General features: G+C 42.5%; 1 protein-coding gene across 1 annotated transcript in view; it reads left to right on the forward strand.

Annotated features, from left to right (window-relative positions):
* Window positions 1-23,415, forward strand: part of LOC130839755 (putative pleckstrin homology domain-containing family M member 1P) — a 41,937-nt gene extending 18,522 nt beyond the window's left edge. Inside the window, 6 exon segments of the mRNA XM_057714130.1 lie at window positions 6,776-6,847; window positions 14,094-14,165; window positions 15,860-15,984; window positions 18,420-18,491; window positions 20,805-21,007; window positions 23,349-23,415. Of these exon segments, the coding sequence (XP_057570113.1) occupies window positions 6,776-6,847; window positions 14,094-14,165; window positions 15,860-15,965 (250 nt within the window). The 3' untranslated portion in view covers window positions 15,966-15,984; window positions 18,420-18,491; window positions 20,805-21,007; window positions 23,349-23,415.
* The last annotated feature ends 337 nt before the right edge of the window (window positions 23,416-23,752 follow it).

The following is a 23,752-nucleotide window of genomic DNA, read 5'->3' on the forward strand; positions in this document are numbered from 1 at the left end:
TTACTCCATAATTCTGTACTGCGTGCTTTAATTCTTTCAACAATTTGCAAGGGATTGGCTCCTGTACTGCCTCATAAATTCCATTGGGATTGTTAGGATCCACTCCAGGTGCCACCCTTTCATGAATCCTTACTGGAAATGCCATTTGCATAGCTTCCAGATCTCCCTCTTGTCTAGCCTGCAAAGTGCCCTTCTGTAAGGGTGATAAAACTGAGTGTCCTTTAGACACAGGAAAGGCATGAGCTCCCCCAGGCGGCGTTAAGGAGGGTGGAGGAGGGGGCAGTAGAGGAAGTTCACTGATTCAGGGGTAACCGATAATAATAGAGTGGTGAATTAATAATCCGACATAGGTACTGAGAGTTTCGAGGAAATGGCAACATTTCAGAGTCACTAACTGTAAGATATGTTGCCCTCCCACCACCCTAACTGGTGCTCATTTTGCAGGTCAGCTACTCTTCTTGTCAGCGATGTGGCCAAGGGGAGGAAGAATGTCTCTCAGACTGGAGCTTTGAGGAGGAAGCGTTCAAATTGCCAGAACTGGACTAGCACTTTTGAATTTCCCAGCATGCCAGGCCCTGTGGCTTCCTTGAGAAGCTCCACATCCTTCCCAACCCCTCCCCCCACCCCTGGGCTGCCCAAATCTTGCCTCATGGTGCAGGGCCGGTGAGGGGGGTTGGGGAGATGGCCCAGCGGGAAGGAATTGTTGCCTTTGCTAGAGGAAGGATGGTTTGCACCCTGGTGACTCTGGGAAAAAGGCTTCCTCTGGTTGCTCAGATTGGATCTCTGCTGGAACCTAAGGAAGGTGGTGGAACTAAGGGTGTCATAAATAAAGGGTGGGTCGTGAGACGGGAGAGGGGCGCCTTTGTGTCTCGGGACTCTCATAATGCTTTCGCTTCTGCTCAGGGTGCAGCGCCCGTGCCCCACTGGCCTGGGTCGCTGTGCCCGGGAGCCTCCGCATAGCATGTCCCCAATGCGCCTCTGGTTCCCATGGCTTGTCTTCACGGGGCAACCATTGTGGCTTCTGGCCCAGGCAGCTCAGCCTCTGGAGTGGACCCTCGACCTTGTTCAGTGGACCCCCGACCCCCCGGGGCTAACAGAGCCTTGGTCTTCACATTCCTCACACCTCCCACCCAAATCGCCCTATGCGATTACACCCCGCACAGAGTCGGGGGGCTTTAATGACTTGTCCTCCTCTCCAGAGCAGATGTTGGTGCTGCCTCGTCAGGAATTGACTGAGACTTTGGTTCCACACCCAGACACGGATTCAGCTGGAGAGCTGCCCACAGGGCCAGATTAGTTTGCTGTTCCACATCAGGATGTGAATGACAAGCTAACCCAGCAGCAAAAGCTCCCAGCAGCGGTTCCAGTGCTGGACTGGGAACAGAATCAGGGCTTGGTTCTGCCTTTTTGGCACAAAAGTAAGACTAAAACCATAGGTCTAGATCAGGCTGAAGGTCACCAATCATTTGCAATACTTGTTCAAGAGCTCAAAACCAACGAAGTTTATTGTTTCAGCCCCAAACCTGAAGAAGGATCTAGTTCAGCATCGACAGCTTGCTAAAGTTGTTGTTGGACGTACAGGCCAGTTAGAAAATGAAACTCAGGGTCTAGAACAGCAGTTGCAGGATGATTATGTAGCTTCCGGTATGGATACCATTTACCCTGAGGAGAGCCTGCCTAGGGATTTTCTGGGGGAACTCGGAGCAACCTCTGCAGCCCCCTGAGGAGGCTGAAATTTCTGCATCCCAGCAAGAGGCCCAACTTCGTCATCCAGAGACCCCTGAGGAGGCTGAATCTTTTTCACCCCAGGCAGAGGTCCAGGATGAAACTGCAGAGCCCACTGAAGAGGTAGAACCACCTCCACTGCAGCAGGAGCCTCCATCTCAGTCTCTAGAGCTCCCTCAGGAGTTTCAACCTTCCCTACTCCATCAAGAGGCCCCGACTCAAGCTCCAGGGTACCCTACCGAGTATGTACTTGAAAGTCCAGTGAGTGATGAGGTAGCATCCCTAGCTGGCATTCAGCATCACGCTCATTCAAACGTTCCCAGTGTCACACTTAAACCTCTGGATTTGGAACTGACCATCACTCCAGAGCCCACTACGGAAGCTGAGTTTCCTACAGCTCAGCAGGAGGCACTGGCTCTACCTCCTGAGCCTCCTGAGGAATCTTCTGCAACCCAGCAGGAAAGCCCAGGTCAGCCTCTAGAGCCTCTTGCAGAAGCTGAGCCTTTTCCAAGTAAACAGGGGCAAACAACTAAGCCTTCTGAGCTTAGTGAGGAAGCTGAACCCTTTCCAACCCAGCATGAGACCCCAGCTCAGCCTGCAGAGTCTGTTGGAGAAGCTGAAACTTCTCCAACTCAGGAGGAAGCCTCAGCTCCGTTTCCAGCAGAGACAGAACCTTTTGCAACGCTGCAGGAGCAACAAGCTCAGCCTCCAGAACCGTCTGCAGGGGAGGTGGAACCTTCTCCAACTCAACAGGTACAGCCAGCTCAGCCTTCAGAGCCTTATGAAATGACCGTTTCACCTCCAAGTCACCATCAGGTTCCGCATTCAAACGTATCCAATATCACCATCAAACCTGCAGATGTGGAGCTTAGCATAACAGCAGAACCCACTCCAGAGGTGGGACCTTCTCCAACTCAGCACAAGCCTTCAGCTCAGCCCTCAGTGCCCCTTAGCAGTGCAGAATTTCCTACAGCCCAGCACGAGGCCCGCACGCTGCCTCCACAGCCACCTGAGGAGGTTGAACCTTTGCCAGCCCAATCTGTAGAAGTTTTACACAGAATAAACCTTCAATACCAAAGGAGACCGCAGCTCAGACTCCGGAGCTCTCTAATGTGATTGTAGTTCTCTCTCCACAGCATCATGTAACAACGGTTTCTCCTCTAGGTCAGGATCAAGCTCAGCCTCTGCAGCGGCCCACTGTCACTGTTAAACCTGTGGATCTTGCACTTGCCTTAACTCCAGCATTCACTAATGAGGTTGAAAGTTCTCCATCCCAACAAGAAGCCTCAACCCAGTTCACAGTGTCCCCTGAGCAGGTGAAACCTTTGTCAGTGCAGCAAGAGGTTTCAGATCCGCATCCAACCGCCTCTGAAAGTGTTGAACCTTCTCCAGTCCAGCAGGAGCCCCCAGCTCAACCTCCAGAGGCCCCTACAGATGTTGCAGCTCCACCTTCACTACCTAATGAAGTGACAGGCTCACCTCTAAGTCCAGGTGAAGCTCAACATCCAGTGTTGCCTGATAGCACAGTTAAACCCTTGGATTCTCTTAACTGTAGAGCCCACTGAAGAGGTGGAACATCCTGCAGTGCAGCAGGAGGCCCCAGCTGAGTCTCCGGTTCCCCAGGGGGGCTCAGATATATCTCCTGAGCCCCCTAAGGAGGTGGTACCTTCTGCCACACAACAGGAGCTTCAGGCTCAGGCATCAGAGCGCCCTACAGAGGTGGAACCATTGCCAGTCCAGCCTACCACAGAGGCTGAACGTTCCACAGTCCTGCAGCAGAGTGCAGTTCCAGCAGCATCCCCCGAAGTGACAGTTGCAAGTCCAGAGCAGGTTCAGCTTCCACATCCAACCTTGACTGAGGTCACAGTTCAACCTTTGGAGCTGGAAATTACGTTAACTCCGGAATCCAGTATGGAGGCTGAACTTTCTCCAACCACGCGGCAGCCCCAAGCTCAGCCTCCAGAGGCAGTTGTAGCTCAGTCTCCATCGCATCCCGAGGTGCTGGTTCCAGCACCAGATCAGGCTCATGCTGAGCCTCCAACATCACCCAGGGTCACAGCGAAACCTTTGGACCTGGAGCTTACCATAAGTCCAGAGCCTGCTATGAAGTCTGCATATTCTACAGCCCTGCCGCACTTAACGTTACTGCAGGATCCTATGTGGAGACTGAACTTTCTCCAACCATGCAGGAGACCGCAAGACAACCTCCAGAGCTACCAGTTCAACCTCCATTCCAGCAGGAGGTGACAGTTCCAACTCCAAGTAAGGATCAAGGGCAGCAGCCAACATCACCCAGCGTCACAGCTCATCATATGGACCCAGAGCAGACGACAGCTCCAGAACCTACTATGGAGGCTGGACCTTCTACAGCCCTGCAGCCGACTGAGGTGGCACTTGCACAGCCAAATCTGACTCAAGTCACAGTTCCACCTGTGGACCTGGGAGGTACCATTTCTCAGCAACCAAGTCCATCTGAGACAGTTCTTTTATTTTCACCTCAGGATTCAGTATCCACAGGTCTTCCTGGTGTAAACTATACCCCAAAAAAGAAGCAAGCAGAACAGAATGCCACCATGAACATCAACATGTGTGAGCTCTGTACCTGCAAAGATGAGACGCTGTCCTGCGTGGGTCTCAGCCCCAAGCAGAAGCTCCACAGAGTGCCTGAGCCACAGCCCAACACCTACAAGGGCATCTTCACCACCGTGTAAGAATCCCTTTCCTCATTTGTTCTCTGCATCCTGCCTGACATGGCAGCCTTTCTTCGAGGTCTTGTTGGGTCTTCCTCATCTCCCCATCCCATGTTGACTGACTTTCCGTTTCTACCTTTTGTTTGTCAATGTTGCTTATCTTCATTCTCCTTCTTGCTATTGTTCCCTCTTCTCCAGGTTTCTACTTATCATTGCCCTTTCCTTCTCCATTTTTTACTCCAGTATTTAACTCCTTAACATCGACTCTTCTCCCATCTTTGCTGCATCCTCTTTACAGCAACATGTGCCTCTCCCCACCTCGTTGGTGGTAATACCACAGAGTGGTTAAGAGTGAGATTCCGGAGCCAGGCCGCCTGGGTTTGAACCCAGGTCTGTCGTTGATTAGCTTTGTGACTCCATGTCCTCATCTGTAAAGTGGGGACTGTGGCGGTCATCATCTCATAGCATTGTCGTGAGATTTAGATGCTTTAATACAGGTGAAGCTCTTATATCAGTTCCTTCCATGTATTTTAGTGTTCGCTATTCTTACTGACTCTCTCCGTTATATCTCGAAGTCATCTTTGTCCCCTAGCTTTCTTTTTATAGCACCCAGTTTGTGCCCACCCCAGGGCCAAGTACTGTGGGAGCCACAGAAGTCCAGCATTGTCTCCAGAACATGACAATGCCAAGTGGGAAGAAAGGGGATATGTCTTAAAGGGAGGTAATATATAATAAAGTATTAAAAGAGATACAGATAGGGGCTGTAATTCACCAGAACCTGTAATCACTGAGGTACGGTGGTCACAGAAATCTGCATGGATAGGCTAAAACTTTAGCTGGGACGTGAAGATTGGGTATGATCTTTTAGAGAAAAAACAGGGAGTACAGTGTAGGCAAAGGTGTGAGTGCAGGGATGATCAGGATTCAGTAGATCCGTCTGGCTGTAAAGAATCGGGTGAGGCAGTGAAAGATTTGATTATGAAAAACGTTGGCTCTCCGCAATGGGGGTTTGAAAGTTATGCTCTAAGATATGGGGGGCCACTGAAAGTTTTCAAGCCAGAGAGACAAATGATTAGAATGAGAGGATGATTTTAGATTCCGTATGTAGAGTAATCTAGAGGGGAAAGCTTGATTCAGGGAGACCAAATAATATGTTCTAGCAAAATCTAGGAGTAAAGTGAGAAGGGGCTGAATTAGAATGGTTGAGATGGGAGTGGAAAAAAAATTCTGAGAGCACTACAGAGGAAGAACTGACAAGATGTAGTAACTGACTGGAGTTGGAGGATTGGGTATACAGGAAAGAGGAAAATCACATGTGTTGATGGGCAGAAAGATGGTGGTGTAACAGTGAAAATACAGCAGTGGGGAAAGGAGAGTCAGTGTGAGGGAGAGGAGTTCAGTTTTAGGCATCTATTACTGGTGAGCAGAAAGCACCCAGAAGGCTCTGTTTGAGTGGAAATGTCCCTTAGGCCGATGGGCAGAGAGGTATCTGTTTTGACTTCTTTGTGAGCCCCCTGAAGAATGTGCATATAAACTGAATAGTTTCACTGTTGCTGAGGGAAGAGGACAAAGCTAAAGGTAAAGATTCAAAGCCATCCACTGAATGAGTGGTTGAAACTGAACCTCCGACATTTTAACAGCTTCTCTTGAACATGTCTAATTCTCAGGTACATTCTCATTTAAAAAAAAAAAGTCACAGAAGTATATAGGATGAGATGTGCAAATTGTACCCCATCTTCCCACCACCAATAAGGTAACTCCTGTTACTATTTTGATGGTGTCCTTCCTTCCAACCTCTTTCCTTTGCGTTTGTTCCCCTGATGAGGTGATACTTTTACTCCTTGCTCAGTGCTTTGTGCTTTTCCAAATGCAGTATGTCTAAGAGATGTTTTCATATTAGTCCTTCTAAGTTCTAACTGCCCTTATCCTTCCAACACGTGGAGTGAGTTTGAGGGCACTAAGCAAATCTTTGCTATTGCCTGGCGTAGGATTTCTTTATATTTATTTGCTGATATTGAGCAATGTTTGCCATTTTTCTCATTGATTGGTAGGAGTCATTTTAGACACATAAGTGATTTTGGGGAAAAAAAGACTTACATTCAAAGCAACTGGCATTATGTATCCAAGAAATTGGACAGAGAGGAAGTTCAGGTTCTGAGGAGAGGCCGTGTTGTTTGTGCCAGTGGCCTCACGTTATGTCTTTATTAATTGTGCACACTGGGCAGCTGAGAAGCTGTGGGAATGAGAAAACTGGTCTCTTCTGCACTTGAATATTCCCCACAAGGTGGCCATGATTCTTTTACTTATTCTCCTCATTCTTTTCATGCCAATTCAAGGATGTGAACTGTGTTTCTTCACAGAAATTTCCAAGGAAACTCTATGTCTTACATTGATGAAAATGTGTGGAAGGCATACCGTTGGACTGAGACACTGTGAGTATATTCTGTCCAGATATGAATACAAAGAGCTAACTGCATTGTAAGATCCTTCTTGGTCCAGAATTTTGAGGTCAATAGCTGTGAGAAAAGGTATTTCCCCCTCCATATCCCAAAGCAACCTACTGACTGGAATTCTGTGTTTATTTTAAAAATTAAATGTGGCAGGCCCTCTTTAAAATCAGTAAGAGCCAATTTAAACTTCGTTTCCATTATACAAGTAATACATGATTTTATACTCAATATGGAAAAGTGAAATAACAGATATAGTGAAAACCTTCCTTGTGCCCTAATCCCCCACCCATGCTACTTTGAGTTTAGTATATATCCTTGCAGACTCTTCCATATATTTGAGTAAATGCATATTTAAGGTAACAACAGGTTTGCCACATGATTTTATCATTTTTTACATAAATCATAATCTCCTGCAACTTGATTTTTCCACTTCATGCTATGTCTTAGGAGGGTGAGTCAACAATTATCCATTCTCTGGCTATAGAATTTCTGCAGCCAAAGTGCAAATAATTTTTGGCTCACCTTGGTAGATTTCTTTCCTTCCCGGTAAATAGATGGTTACCCCATTCATTTAAACTCCTGCATGGTATTCTGTAGTGTGAATGTATCACAGTTTAATAATGCCCCTCTTGAAGGATGTTTTGATTATGTCCAGTTTTCTTGTTACTGCATCACTGCAGTGACCGTCCTTGTACATGCTTCTTTGTGAACCTGGTCAAATATTTCTGTAGAATTGTTATCTGGAAGTCGGGTTGCTGGGGGGAAGACTATGTAGTTATAAAATTTTCATTGCCCTCAAAAAAGTTGTGCCACCTTAAACTCCAGTCAGCATGCTGTGATGACATTCATTTCCCCACACCCTTCCATCACTGATATTTTCCCCTTTCTTTCTGTTTTTTTTCTGCTGATCGGATGGGTGAATATAAAGGGTCCCATCTGAATTTGAATTTTTCTGATTGCTTGTGAGTTTAAATATCTTTCTATGATTTACTGAACATTTGTATTTCATCTCTGAATTGTCTGTCCTTTGCCCTTTCTTCTGTTACTATTTTCTTTGTCGATTTGTAGAAAAAAATCAGTTTAGATACATAAGTGATTTTGGAAACACACATTCAAAGTAATTTTTCATGACAGTTTGTGGTCCTATCATTAGTTCAGCTTGAATAGACAAGTCATACATGACTTCTGAGTTAGTAATAAAAGACATAACAGTCAATCTAAAAATAGGGATTATGACAACCCTTAAGGAGTTGCCCCCTTAGTCTGATATCTTACTGGTAAGGAAAAAAATGCTAGAAGCAGGCAATTTTTTCAATTTACAGATTTCCTAAATACTGTACGTAGTTTATATTTCCCATGATGGAATCTAACTTGGAGGTTTTATTTCCCAAACTTGTAAGAAAAATGAAAGTCATTTGGCACAAGAAGTAGATAACTTAATTTCCTCTGGGGAGAGGAGGAGGGGTGATAGACTGAGGAACAGAGGTAAGAGCAAAAGTTTGGATTGTGTGCTATATGTTTTTGGAATTTTGAGCCATGGGAATATATATTACATATTTTTTTTAAATAAATTGAAATTTAAAATTAATTTTTAAAAAGCATGTGTTTGGGAGGTGATACACTATAACATGAGTCTGGTAAGATGTGAAGATTTCTAAGTCAGTTTGAGGTTTATACCTTGTAAGTAAAGGTTCCTAACTTGGGGTCAGTGGTTCCCCAGGGCAGAATTTCTTAACCTTCCCTCCTGCTCCCCCATGTCTATTTCTTTGGCAATCTGAAGAAGCTTATGTTCTTGGGATCCTGTTTTGAAATGTATAATAAATTAAAATATATAGAAAAACAAAGCAAATTAATTATATTGCAATAGTTTTCAGGATATTTTTAAAATTAGTGATGTAGTAATAAATATGCTTCTCTTAACACATTAAATAACAAGATATAGTGGTAGGTCTAATAAATATTATGGCTCCAAGGTAGCGATGAGAGTAAATGATGTTTCAAGATATCTGCGACATATGCATGATATAAAATAATCTGTGATTTCTTTTGGGGACCAAATTAAATATACTGCTGATCTAGTGTGGTTTGTTGCCTACATTCAAAATGGAAGGAAATGCTGACTTTAGATAGAGATTTGTGAAAACTGAGATGTAATTCTATTTCTCATCCACGTTTGGCCCTCTGGATTCAGTCCACTCTGTTCACAGACTTCTGCCCTAAAAGGATGATCCACGGATGGAAATTGCATGCACTTTTTCCTGTACTTATTCTCATAATTGATGCTAAGTGGATGACTTGTTTTAAATAAAAGTATCTGATAGTTAAATAAAAGTACCTGTCACTTTCTGAATTCATTCAATAATTTTTGGAGTATCTAGTACACGCCAGCAACTGTTTTACATGCTAACGATACAGGCCCAAGAATAAATCAGCCCAAGTATCCCAGTTCTCAGGGGGTTTACAAACATATGAACATAAGTACATAAGTATAATAAATAGGTAGTTATAATTTCAAGTATTGGTAAGTGCTTTGGGGAGAAAGAAAGCAGGGGAAGGAGAGGAAATCAATTCCAGAATGGCTTGCTGTTTGTCTTATATATATAGTTAAGTCAAACAAACCAGCCAACCAGCAGACCAACCCTGAGGCCTCTCAGTTTCCTAGAAGTTACTGAGGTGGAGAGAAGGATAATTGTGAATAATACAGAATCAAAAATGAATGTGAAATTCAGAAGATTGCCTTAGACCAGAACCCTGGTCAGAAATTAAACATGGTTGTTTCTTTACTGTTACTTATGCCTGGTTTTGATATTTTCATGGTCTGAGAAAATTTTAGATCTGGCTTTAACTCTGATTCCCCATAGTTTTAAAATTTTTGCTTCAGTCATAATGAATATTTGGAGTTCTACAGATCACTGTATTTGATTTCAGTTATTCAATTATTGCATATTTGAAGCTCCTTTTTTTGGTAATTTTTTTGGTGACCGACTCATTCTAAGTCTCAACTTCTAGGTTGAATTTATTATTGTTATTTAAAAATGTTTTACTGTCCTGTCATGCAAACAACGTCACCGAAAGAAACCTCATTAATTGAAAATGTATAGTCTTTGTTTACTCCCTGTCCCACATGATATTCAGACTCTAACCAGTGTGATGTGGGCCTCAGCCAGTCAGCGAGCACAGTGCCATGAAGAGCTGAGGATCAGCCCCATCTCTTCGCCGTCCTTATTGACTCCTTGTCAGCATTCAGAGTTATAATTAGCATATATGTTTCACTTCTGTCTTGAGTTTTTTCATATATCATCATTTCCTGTGACCTTTGTGTGTCATTCATGGTATACACATACAATTTTGTTACATGACATGGGGAGGGAGAGTTTTTTCCAACTTTTGAAGTTATGAAAAGGGTTAGTATAAACGTGGTTGGACATAGTGATTTGGTTTTTCCTTTTTGGATCATTTCCATGGAGATATGAAGCCACTGCTTGGCAGAGGTGAGAAGACAATCCATCTTAGCACCAGCTGTTGACCATCCCCCCTAACATGGATTCTGACCATCACTGCTGCTCCTTCTAACGTGAATTTCAAATGGAGGTCAGGGTCTTTGAAGCATTGTCAGGGCTCCAAGTGTTCTTTGTGGGAATTAAAGTCTTCTGTGTTTTTGTTTTACTGATCTTTTAAAAATGTGTGTGACTGACTCGAGGATGGAAGATGCCTTAGAGGACTGGGGTGGGGAGGGTGTGGGGGACTCGAAGGGGGGGAGTCAAGGAAGGGAGGGAATATGGGGATATGTGTGTAAAAACAGATGATTGAACTTGGTGTACCCCCAAAAACATAATAAAAAAAAAAGAGAGAAAAAAATGTGTGTGACTGTATTCTGTATAATAGGAACCACCTTAGTAACTGAGAGTTGCAGAGTTTCCAGGTAGTAATATTTTAATTTTCATAACCTATGAGTAAAGAATTAATTTATGAGATGGGATTAAGCTATGAGATGGAATTAATATAAATACGTGACCAAGAGACACTGTGAGTGAAAAGCAGAACATTTTAATGCAGAACTCAATGGAAATAGTTTCACAAGGCAATAGAGCATGTGCTCAGATTCCCAAGGCTCCTGAAGGATGTACCACTGTTAAATACTGTATGCTAACTCATATGTATGGAATCTAAAAGAACGGTACTGATGAACCCAGTGACAGGGCAAGAATAAAGATGCAGTTGTAGAGAACGGACTTGAGGACACGGGGTGGGGGGCGAAGGGGATGCTGGGATGAAGCGAGAGAATAGTGTTGACATATATACTCTACCAAATGTAAAAGACACAGCTAGTGGGAAACTGCTGCATAAAACAGGGAGAGCAACTTGATGATGGGCGGGATAGGGAGGGCGGGATAGGGAGAGTGGGAGGGAGTCGCGGGAGGGAAGGGATATGGGAATACCGGTATAAATACAGCTGATCCACTTTGTTATACCGCAGAAACTGGCACAACAATGTAAAGCAATTATATTCCAATAAAGAGCTTTAAAAAAAATATCACCTGCAAGGAAGGTGATTCTTTGACATCTTATATAGTTTCTTCTGTGCTGGCTCTCCACCAGTCCCTCACTCCACTCTTGGAATACTGGTTATGTGCCTTCCTGTTTATTAGGTATAAGAAACACATGCAGAACAGCACCCCCTCCTCCCCGAAGCATGTTACTAGTCTTTATTGTGAGACCAGCAGAAGCAATGGCATCACATTCCTCGGGCAGATCCAGGTGTCAGGCTTGACTGTGAGTCATCCCTGAGCCCTTCATTCTGCACTCTGGACAGGTCATTGGCTGGATCTCTCAGTTTTCTAATTTACTCTTTAACTGTCATTTCTGCTGCTCATATACTGAGTTTATTTATTACTGCTAGCACTTGTAATTCGTATATTCTTGAGTTGATTCTTTTTCATGGATATACTATGTGCTTCCCTCTGTCTGAGGATAATAATTATGCTATGCTAAGGTCCTCTTGTGCTGTGTTAACTCTCATTCACTGGCATTGGCTATAAGCTCTTATGTTTGTTTTTGTTTTCTGTCCTTAATGGAATTGGCTTTCTCACATTGTTTGGTCATTCCTGAGTGCAGTTCATCCTTGCAGTTGAGATGCTACTGCTTTTGTTTCCCAGCTTTAGGGGAGAAGTGAAATGAGCTGCTGGGGCTTGTTACTCCCAATGGGTTCCCCTGAGAATAAGGCAGAGGTGGTAGGTGCCTTCTGGTGGCTAGTCAGGGAGTGCATACCTTTCTTCCAGGGTCCTGGGACCTTGCCTCCTTCCTGACACCAGTTGCTCCTATCTGGAGGAAGACACCTTTGCTGCCTGGATCAAGGTGGAAGGATGTGGGGTTGACGTATGCTGTAGGCTGCTGTTGCAACCGATGAGGCTGTAGGTAGCTCTAGGACGTTTCTGGTAGGGGAGCATTTGTGGAGCTGTTTCCACGCATTGAGCTAAGGTTATAATTTTTAAGTTAAATCTTTTCTAGCATTCCTGGGGATTTTGGTGGAAGTTGAAGGGGTGGAGACTTGACATGTTTCAATCTGCCAACTTGAAGTAGCACAACTTAGGAAAACAATTTTGTATCCCTATTACATCCTAGAGAAACTCAGGCAAACATGTATCTGGATACAAATACAAGCATGTTCAAAGCAGTATTGTTTTTAATAACTAAAAACTAGAAAAGTCTCAGTATGCACCAAGAGTTGAATGAAATAAAGTGTGGTATAGTCATAGACTTAGAAGTCATACACTTCATCATAATGCAAACCACACAGGTAATCTTAAATTTTCTGGTAGCCACTTAAAAATAAAAGAAAAAGGAACATAAAATAAATATCTTTTACTTAACCCTTATATCCAAAATATCATTTTAACATGTAATCATTATATACATTATTAATAAGATATTCTACATTTTTTCTATGACGTGTTTGCAGGCCACAACCAAGAAGTTCGCGTGCCGCAACAGAAAGTTCCCACATACCGCAACTAAGACCTGGCACAGGCAAAATACATACATACGTACATACATGCATACATACATATTTTTAAAAACTTTAGGGAAAAAAACTTAGAGTTAACAAAAAGTTAATGAGTCTCTACATTTTTTTTCCATGCTGACTCTATGAAATCACAATTTAGTTGCAAAATTGTATCACAAATACTTGATGTGTATTTAGATTTCATAAAATTTGCAGTTGAAAAAGTAGTATCACATACACAAATTGTTGTAAATATACTTAGTTTCCAGTAATTACAGTATCAGTTTTTTTAATTTAAATTTTGGAATAATTGAAATGAATTAAATTAAAAATTCAGTCTTTAGTCACGTTAGCCGCTTTCACGTACCCAGAAGCCTCATATAGCTGGACATGCAACACTACATGCTACAGGCAAAAATAACATTATTTTACAAAATAATGTTGAATGAAAGAAGCAATGTAGGAAATAATGCATATAGTAGCATTCCACTTACATGAAGAAGAAGCAAGAGTAAAGTGTGTTGTTTATGGCTGATACAGAAAAGACAAAACTACATTTAAAAAGCAAGGAAATTCTTATGAAAGTCAGGATAGTGGTTCCCTCTAGAAAGTCAGAGAGGGTTGTGATTGGAAAGGTGCACACGGGCGGCTTCTGGGAAGCTGGCAGGATTCTTTCTTGACATGAATGGTGTTACCTGGGGATTTGTTTTATAATTATTAACCTGAACAATTACATTATGTATCTTTATAGACATTTTAGCTTTCGAAAACTTTTTAATGGGGGAAGAATCAGATGGCTTCATTTGCAGCGTTGACAGAGTTGTGTATGGGACTTCCCGATAAGGTTTGGGGAAAGATGGGAGGGAAGGACAGCTCTGCAACACTGGGTTAAAACCCAGAGCTGGGTTCTAACAGAGACTTGGTGATCTAGAGAGTAGGCATTAACTATATGATTTGGTGGAAGAATGGATGGGGTGTGTGTGTGTGTGTGTGTGTGTGTGAGAGAGAGAGAGAGGTAGAGAGAGGTGGACACAAAGGAGGACGTGAGAAGAAAGGTTTAAATGAAAATAGAGCAGAAATCACCATCCCTAAATTAAATAAGAATTAGGATGTTTAGGTGGCACCATTACCCAGCTTTCTTCCACATATAGGAGTTAGTCCTATGTAGTAAATAGTTGTACTTCTTTTGCATTTTGATCCAGAAATTACCTTTTCATTTTTCAGGATTCTCAGTGACAATCATTTGACTGAATTACATAAGGACTCATCTGAAGGCTTGCTATCCGTCCAGTATTTGTAAGTTAATTAGTTTATCGTATTTATTTATGAGTTCTTATCTATAAGTGGATTACCTATAAAGTAATTAAGGGGGTTCAAGTTAGATAATCTCTTCAAGTTTTTTCAAGAGCAGTAAAATTCTACAATTCTGTAAGTCTGTGTAGGACCCCAGCCCATCTCTAGCATTAAATACCTCCTATTCCTGAGATGGAGCTATATGTAATGAGGTGGGTAGACCTAGAGTCTGTCATACAGAGTGAAGTAAGTCAGAAAGAGAGAGACAAATACTGTATGCTAACTCATATATACGGAACAAGGACGCAGATACAGAGAATGGACTGGAGAACTCGAGGTTTGGGGGGGTGGGGGGGGGTGAAGGGGAAGCTGAGACAGAGAGAGTAGCATAGACATTTATATACTACCAACTGTAAAACAGATAGCCAGTGGGCAGTTGCTGTATAACAAAGGGAGTTCAATTCGAGGATGGATGATGCCTTAGAGGACTGGGATGGGGAGGGTGGGGGGGAGCTGAGGGAGGGAGGGAGGGAATATGGGAATATGTGTATAAATACAGATGATTGAACTTGGTGTACCTCAAAAAAATAATAAATAAATACCTCCTATTCCTTTTTAATTTTTACATTATGTAGACAAGATATTGATAGAAAAACCCCCTTTAGTTGTAGGGGAAAAGTGGTGATGAGGCTTGAACAGTTATAGACTCCCGTATGAACCTTATTATATGTGTTCCTATGCTCCTCGTTTATATTTCGTTTATGACCTACAACCAAATCTGACCCATGGTCCATTTCTATACAGGCTATACATAATAAAATGATATTTTAAAGGCAGTAAATGAAAAAAAAAGAGAAACAAAGAAAAATATGCGACGGAGATTGTGTGTGGCCTGCAAAAGCTAAAATATTTACTATCTGGCCTTTACAGAAAAGGTTTGAAAAAGTTGCTTAGTAAAATGAGGGGAGTTAAAATTAACCTCAGGACTTCCCTGGTGGCACAGTGGTTAAGAATCCGCCTGCCAATGCACGAGTCATGGGTTCGATCCCTGGTCCAGGAAGATCCGACATGTCACGGACCAACTCAGCCCACGTGCCACAACTACTGAGCCTGCGCTCTAGAGCCTTCAGCCCACAAGTACTGAAGCCCATGAGCCTGGAGCCCAGGCTCCGCAACAAGGGAAGCCTCTGCAATGAGAACCCCTTGCACCACAATGAAGAGTAACCCCCACTTGCCATAACTAGAGAAAGCCTGCGCGCAGCAACAAAGCCTCAATGCAGCCAATAAGTGAGTTAAAAAAAAAAGTTAACCTCAGGTTGCAACCTACAGGACAAGAAAATACAGAACACTTACATTAATATGAATGCCATTAACTCATAATTTTGATAATTTAAGTTAAATTAATATTTAAATATTAAATATTTAAGCAGATGAATTATGTAAACAGTATTGTCCAGAACACATTAAGTTACCAAAAAAACAGACTTTTATTAAGGATTGCAGTGCAGAATCATTATATCAATATTAAAAATATGTAAGATGATGATTAACTGGTATATTTAGAAATGTTTACACTAAATAAGTATATCAGAAATGCACCTCACAAATATCTCTCCAGCCTCTATTTTTTTCTGTTTTTTTGTTTGTTCGCTTGTTTGTTTTGTTTTGTTCTTTGGGCTGCACCGCCCTGCTTGCAGGATCTTAGTTTCCCGACCATGGATTGAACCCAGGCCCTCGGAGTCCACTGGGCTGCCAAGGAATTCCATCTCCAGCTCCTTTATCAAAGAGGAAATGCTTGCATAGTATTTCTGTTTATTTAGGGGTAAGTAGATACTGTGTTCTTTGCTCCAAAAGCTCAATTTTTGTCCTTTGTTCATGGCATCCAAAGCTGTGTATGTCATTAATCCTTATTAAGCCAAGTAATGATTCTGTTTAGCAATCAGATTCTTCTTGCAAATATAAAAGGCTTAGGGAAGTGAGTATAAGGAGCCTGACATGCCACTAAAAATAGTTATTTTAATTATCAAACTTTCAAAGCCTTAAGGGGCAACCACTTTTGTTTAGATTTATTATTTATTTATTTATTGGCTACATTGGGTCTTCATTGCTACTCGCGGGCTTTCTCTAGCTGTGGCAAGCAGGGGCTTTTCATTTCAGTGTGCAGGCTTCTCATTGAGGTGGCTTCTCTTGTTGCAGAGCACTTGCTCTAGGTGCGCGGGCTTCGTTAGTTGCGGCACATGGGGGTAATTGTGGTGCATGGAGTCTAGGTCGCATGCACCATAACTACTGAGCCCGCATGCTGCAACTACTGAAGCCAGTGGATTAGGCCTGTCATTACTTCTACTATGAAATACTTTATAAGCTAATTATTTCATGTTAGCATAGGTATTCTCATTCTTTAAAAAAATAGTCAATCCATAAAAAAGCTTAAAAAGAATATGCTAATAAGCACTATGCCTAGTGTTGTGAACACAAAGATGGGTAAGACAGGATTCCTTTTAGCAACTCACGATCCCACAGGGAAAATAAACATATAAGCTCAAACCATAATGACATAGTGCTGTAGAGACACAGAAGAGGGAACCATGAAGTAATAAAACTGTTTCTTTTAGAACAGTCATTTTCCTCCTTCTGTTCCCTCCTCAGATATTTGTTGATTTTATAAATATTTGAGTTTGCTTTATGTCCAAGCGTTGGCTTTAACCATGATAGACAATGTGCGTGATCTAGTCCATCCTTTAAGGAGTTTATGCACAGAAGAAGTGGGATAAATGGGATGCAAAAATAGCTATATTTAAAAAAGGAAATGGATATGGGCAATGAGAGCTGTAGGTTGGTGTTGGAGCACAGAAGAGGGGAAGAAAAAGACTTCAAGTTGGATCAGGGAAGATGTTACTAGAGCAGTGGTGTTTAAACAAGACCTTGAAGGGCCATTGGGTATCATCAGACAGACATCTTGGGAAGATTACGCTTGCAAAAGCAAAGTGGGAGAAAGGCAAAACACAGGAAAAAATACTTTGAGAACCTATAGAGTACAAGCAGGGAGAGTAGGAGATTAGAGGCAGATTATCTAGGCCTTTGGAGGCCAAGCCGAGGCTAAGATGCCAAGCCACCATGTTACCACAGCAGTGCTCTGAAACAGTCACTTGGAAGACTTGTTAAAACATAAGCTCTGGGCTTCCTAGGTGGCGCAGTGGTTAAGAATCCGCCTGCCAATGCAGAGGTCATGGGTTTGATCCCAGCTCCAGGAAAGTTCCACATGCCACGGAGCAACTAAGCCCGTGTGCCAAAAAAAAAAAAAAAAACCATAAGCTCCACCCCCATAGTTACTGATTCAGTCGGTCCAGAGTAGGGCTGAGTATTTGTGTCCTCGGTAAGTTCACAAGTGATGCTGGTGTTTGGAACCACCTTTGGAGAGTTAATTGGTAGATTGCGTGGAGGGTGGCTTAGAAAGGGAGAGAGTGGAGGTGGAAACAGCAGTCAGAAGACAGTTCTACCCATCCAGGTGAAATGAGAGACTAAGCTGGAATCAGTGGCAATAAGATAGCTATAGTCAAGAGTGAATATTTTCGGACTTCCTAGGTGGCGCAGTGGTAAAGAATCTGCCTGCCAATGCAGGGGACACGGGTTCGAGCCCTGCCCTGGGAAGATTCCATATGCCATGGAGCAACTAAGCCTGTACGCCTAAAAAAAAAAAAAAAAAAAAGAGTGAATATTTTCAAATAAAAGTCAATGTGATAGAAGGTATAATATTGAATTAATTAAAATTGCATATTAATGAGAGGAGTAACTTCCTTTCAGGTTGTATGGAAAGATATCTTTTCTTTCTTCTGGTATTGAATTGGCCTAGGAAAAGCAGAATTAAATGGGAAGCATGTAAATATAAGCATATTCCTTTTAATATTAGAAATTACAATGACACTTGGAGATAAAAGCTTTGAGTTCATAACCTAGTCTATGATGAGACCACAAAAGGTGGAATCTAATCAATTCTTCTGCTCTCAGGAAAGATTACCTCCAAAGTCTATCTAGACCTAAACTTGTATATTTAATTTATGAAGGTCATGAGGGTGAGACTCTTAAGAGAGGTGAAGGCAGGGTTAGGGGCTCTGGAAGGTTCAAATAACATTCCTCAAGATTTGGAGTTTAGACCAGAGCTACTTATTTATTATTATCATTCTAACCTCTACTAGTGATTGCTACTAATTAGATACCTAGTAGCTAATTGAGGCAATATATTCCTTTTCCTTCTCCTAGAGATTTATCCTGCAATAAAATACAGTCTATTGAAAGATGTACATTTGAACCGCTACCTTTTTTGCAGTTTATGTAAGTAACAAATGTAACTTCATTATACTTGGAATTTTTATACAAGTTTTTATAAAATTAGTTACTCATTTTGAAATACGATTACAATTACTACTAAAATTATGTAGCAAATCCTTTTTGTCCCTAGCAAAGATTAGTGTGAGAAGTATTACACAGATCAGAGTGAATCGTTACAGAGCAGTGGTTCTCAAGCAGGGTGATTTTGCAGGCAGGTGACATTCGGCAATGTCTGGAGGTGGTTTTGCCAGTCAGGCCTCTATATGCTGCTGCCACCTAGTGGACAGAGGCCAGAGATGCTGCGAAACATCCAACAGTGTACAGGAGAGCCCCCCACAACAAAGAATTATCCAGCCCAAGACGTCAATAGTGCTGCTTTTCTAGAGAAATAAAGATGACGTCACACAAGTATTTATTGAGCACTTACTATTTTCTCTCTAATGTATGACATATATAGTCATGAAAGTATAAATCATGATATCTTCCACAGCGAGATTTCTTTAAGTATATGGAAGGAGTAGTGCTGTTATGTTTCATCATATATAAATTAGAATGATTGCCAAAGGGTAAATGTTCTGAAAGAACATATATTTGTCTTCTTTTGCTTGTGTCTTTTTTTTTTTTTTTTTTCTAGAAATCTAGGTTGCAATTTACTCACAGACCTGAGCTTTGGAAAGTTTCAGGCCTGGCATGGAATGCAGTTTTTACATAAGTTGTAAGTGACATAGAAGATGAATACATGTAAAAAAAATTATATGTGAAAACATCATACAGTTATTGGTTAGCTGGGTGTAAGCCCAGTATGAATTCTGGAAAGTATGTCTTGAGATCCATTTTTTGTTTTTCAAATGAGGAAACTAAGATACAAAGAGGACAAGAGACTTTTCTAACTCATGTACCTCAAATGCTCTGCTTTCCATAGTACTGATCTTTGGCGCGGGCAATCGAAGGCACCAAGTGAAAACACTCAAATTAGCATTGTCATGGAATCCCAGTGCTGCTGCTTCAATATGCGAATGGTCCGTGAAATGCCATGTTTGAATTTACACTGATTTCCTGGTCAAGTGCAGAGTTCCACACTGCTTCAAGTGTATGCAACACAGAGCTGCAAAGAACTAAGTTTAGCACAGAATTCTTCAGGGAGCAAGAGGTGTGGGTGCTTCCTCAACCATTATTCACTTCTTTTAAATGATGAAGCAGAAAGAATTTGTCAACACCCACCACAGGGCTCTCCCCAGTCTCCCAGAACATTATTTTTCAAAAAGCATGTACCTCTGAAGTGAATTATCTGTGGCCAATAAGAACTTTTGAGGTATGGAAAAAGTTGTTTGTGTTCAGCTGTAGTGTGAAAAGTATAAAGAAAATACATTACTGTAGCCTGATTCTATATGCAGTACTTTCTTTCCTGACTAGTCTTCAATAAGAAATGTGGGTTTTAGACCCCTTCAGCTGAAAAATTCTGTGATTTCTCTGTGACACAAGCAAATCATAGTGGGTATGTTCAATGGCCTGAAGAGGATTTTAGAGATTCAAGGTAAAGAGCCTCCTCTCCACCTGGCTTTGGAAAAGACTCTCTTACCTGTGTTGACTTAAAAAAAATGCACAACGTGAGAGTTTCGAGTTTAATTTTATTTGGGGCAAAATGAGGACTGGGATGCAAAAGAAGAGCCTGGAGACAGCATCCCAGATAGCTCTGAGAAACTGTTCCAGTGAGGTGGGGGGAAGCTCAGTATATATGTGGTTTTGGTGAAAGAAAAACATGCAATCAAGCACATAGTGTTTACAGAAGTCACTGCTAGTCTCGTGCGGGTTACAGCTAGTCACAAGGAGCAGTCGTCACCATGAAGGATTTTAGTGTTTTTCTAGATATGAGGAGATACAAGAATTGGGCCCGTAAAGTTGGCTCCTGAAAATATCTAACTATCTAAAGAGGGGTCCTGGCAGTTTTCACAGAGCACAGAGGGCCTCATTTCAGCTCTCTACTCTGAACACCTTTCAGGGAGCTGTTGGCAGTCAGAAGCTGCAGCAGCACATGATTGAATCTTTGTAGCGATAGATGGGAAATGCCAATGGCGAGTGCCAGTTGTAGTTGACAGCTCTCTTGTGGTTCAGAAATCCGATGTCACACCATTCACTTCAGGTTAATGAAGGTGCTGAGGGCGTGTCTGGAGCTCAGGTAAACAGTTCCCGCAGATGCCAATCTGTGGCGGCCTCCTTCTTCCCCTCATTAGCAACCAGCAGTGGTTGCTAATCCTCAATGTGAAGTATACTTTTTTTCCTGACTTTTAAGTGCTTCTCCTTCATTCACCTACACAGGTCCAGACTGATGGCTTATTTTTGTAAATTCTTTTCATCGCTTCGTCGGTTTTAACAATACAAGTTCCATGACTTTAGAAAACTAAAGGAATCTACAGTGTCCAAAGAGTACAGAGTACATTCACATGCTGGCTTGTCTATGGTACATCGATATTTTGATATTTTGAGGTGATGAACATTTTGACTTTGGTGATGCCTTCATGGTATGTGTGTATGTGTGTGTGTGTGTGTGAACACAGATTACTGTATGTCAATTACACCTCAAAGAGCTGTTAAAATAAATATTATATAATAGAGACAATTGGGGAAATCTGCATAGCAACTCTTTATGAGGTAATATTATTGTGTAGGAATTTAATTTCTTCAGTACTGTGTATTAACAGTAGTGTAGCTATATAGGGAAATACTTTTGAATACCCAGAGAGGAAGGCATCGAGCTGACAAGAGAGGGATCGAGATTGTGGCAGGTGCTGTGGGAGGCTGAGGAAGATGAGGCTAGAGCAGTGACCAACAGATTTGACAGTGTGGTGACGACAGTCACTTGTCAGCTGACCTGACAAAGATGATTGGAACAGACTGCTAAATGCAGGGCCCTTTCCCTATACTAATCTCATGCAATCCCCTCAACTAGTCTTGCCATAACGGGAAGTTTCTATTAGCTTGCCATATTGCAGGGGGGATGGCACAATTTAAGGTGCTGTCGGTTGTGTAATAAATTGTCACAATAGGGCCCTACAAAAATAGATTTTTAAAATGTAAAAAAATGAAATTTGACCCTTCCCACACACCACATATGAAAATTAACTCCAAATGAATCATAGGCCTAAATGTAACTATACAACTTCTGGAAGAAAACAGGAGAAAATCTTTGTGATTCTAGATTAGACAATGGGTCTCAGACACAGGTTTCTTAGATAAGACACAGAAAAGCACAAACCATATAATAAAAATTGCTAAGGGACTTCCCTGGTAGTGCAGTGTGTGGCAGGAAACAATATACACTATTCTTCCCTTCCTGGTGGCTCTGAGGAAAAACGTACATGTTTTGCGCACAGCTTATGCCAAGGGAGTGCCTTGAGGTCCCCTGGGCATTCTCCTGTAATGCGCCATCATTCCGGGGCAGCATATACTCAAACAGTTATTCTCATAGCGGCTTGTAGTTTGCTTTCCACCGTAGAAGTGCTATTTCTCTTTCAAATGGAATCAGAGCAAAAGGTCAAAAGTAGCAGGGGTGTCCTGCCATACTTCAGACATTTAACACATGCAGGCTTTGATCCACAGCCTAGGGTCTGAGCGTGGGCCAGGGGCAGAGAGGTACCCCTACATGCTGGTCCAGGAGACCTTGGGGTGGCTTACAGGGCTTGGGGGAGGGCAGGCCCATTCTTGGGAAAAAGCTCCACTGATCTCTGCTGGGGTTGTGTGCTCCGTCTGCCTCTCCAGGGAAGGTGTCCGTCCTGTCTCTGGAAGGTTGAAGTCCCAGTGTAAGCAGATTGGAGGGGTGGGGGGTGGGAAGGGGTCCCAGGAGGAAGAGAACCCTATCTAGTTTTCTGACATACAGAAGCCATTTTCTGATCTAAGCCTGGCCACAATACTTGCCCTTGAACAAGTCTCAGTAATTAGTGACCTTAAAGCAACAAAGGAATGCAGGAAAAGCAATCAAGAAACAATAATTGGGCAATAAAAACAGGAGTCCTGGTTCCTCCTTAAGGGAGAGAGATAATACTCTGATACATGTCTTTGAGTTGTACTACAGGAGCTAAGGGCCCCCACCCAGGCGGAGGGCTGTGACTACATGCTCAGACCGCAGACTGGTGGAAAATTAAGGAATGATGATGTTGACCTTTTCTGACCCTCGTGACTTCCGTCAACTAAAGCCTGGACTCTGTCAACCTCTGCCCCTATTCTATGTTGGGTTCCCCTCTGCTGAAGCCCCTTCATGAAGGGGCATACACCACCCAAACCCCTTCACGAAATATGCATGTACCCTTAGTTGAAAACTGCCCCAACTTTGCTGTTTGGGGAGATGCCGTTTTGGGAAAGATCCTCAGTGTTCTCTGTAGTTGCTGCAAGTAATAAATCCTTGCATTTGGTCTTTGACTTGGTTGCGTTACTGAATTGGTCGACTGGACCTGCTCTGGGGTCCTAGCCACCGGAGACCCCTGGTCTCCACCAGGAAGGTTTCTAAATGCAGAAGTGGAAGGTAGTTCTCAAATCAAATTCTCAACCCAATTCAGGTGGAGACACCATATATATAAGAGGCTCGAGGTAAAAGGGCGTGAATTGGAAAGAGAGGGAGGAATATTCATGAGTTATCCAAGAACAGGGGTGTGGTTTGGACCCAGAACTGATGCAATACTCGTTTTCATTCCTTATATGGGGTTATCCAGTTGTTGTGGCAATTGTCAGCTGTCCTGGCGCTGGTGGGTGTGTCATTTAGCATGATAATTCATTACAAAGAGCATATAATGAGGCTCAAGGTCTATTGGAAGTCAAATCTTCTTGAACCTAGGTGGTTCCAATCAGTTCTTGTTTTTCTCTTTACAGCTTCCTCCTGAAACTTAGATAAGAGCAATTTGTTTCCATTTGAGGGAGGGGCAGATGTATGATTCTGCAGCAACCTTGGTAATAGCTGTCTTTTGGCTCCACACCAAAGAAGAGGCGAACCCAGGTAACACCAATGACTCTTTCCACTTATAGAAGTGGCTGTTGGCGTTGTGGTCTGCCCCTTCTGTAATTCTCCAGGAGGGAGAACTGTTGTGGTCCCATCAGGGGTTGGGAAAAGAATTTTCAGACATGAAGCATTTCACAAGAGAGTGCGTTTATCGAGAACAGAGAGCAGGGTTTAGTGAGGGGCGCTGTAAAGACGGCGGGACGACTTCCTGGCAGACCAGGGAGAGCCACGCTTCTGATGGTCTCACAGCCAACTTTTATAAGCCCAAGACAAGGAA

This window comes from Hippopotamus amphibius, chromosome 17 (genome assembly GCF_030028045.1).
Source record: "Hippopotamus amphibius kiboko isolate mHipAmp2 chromosome 17, mHipAmp2.hap2, whole genome shotgun sequence".
Classification (NCBI taxonomy): Eukaryota; Metazoa; Chordata; class Mammalia; order Artiodactyla; family Hippopotamidae; genus Hippopotamus; species Hippopotamus amphibius.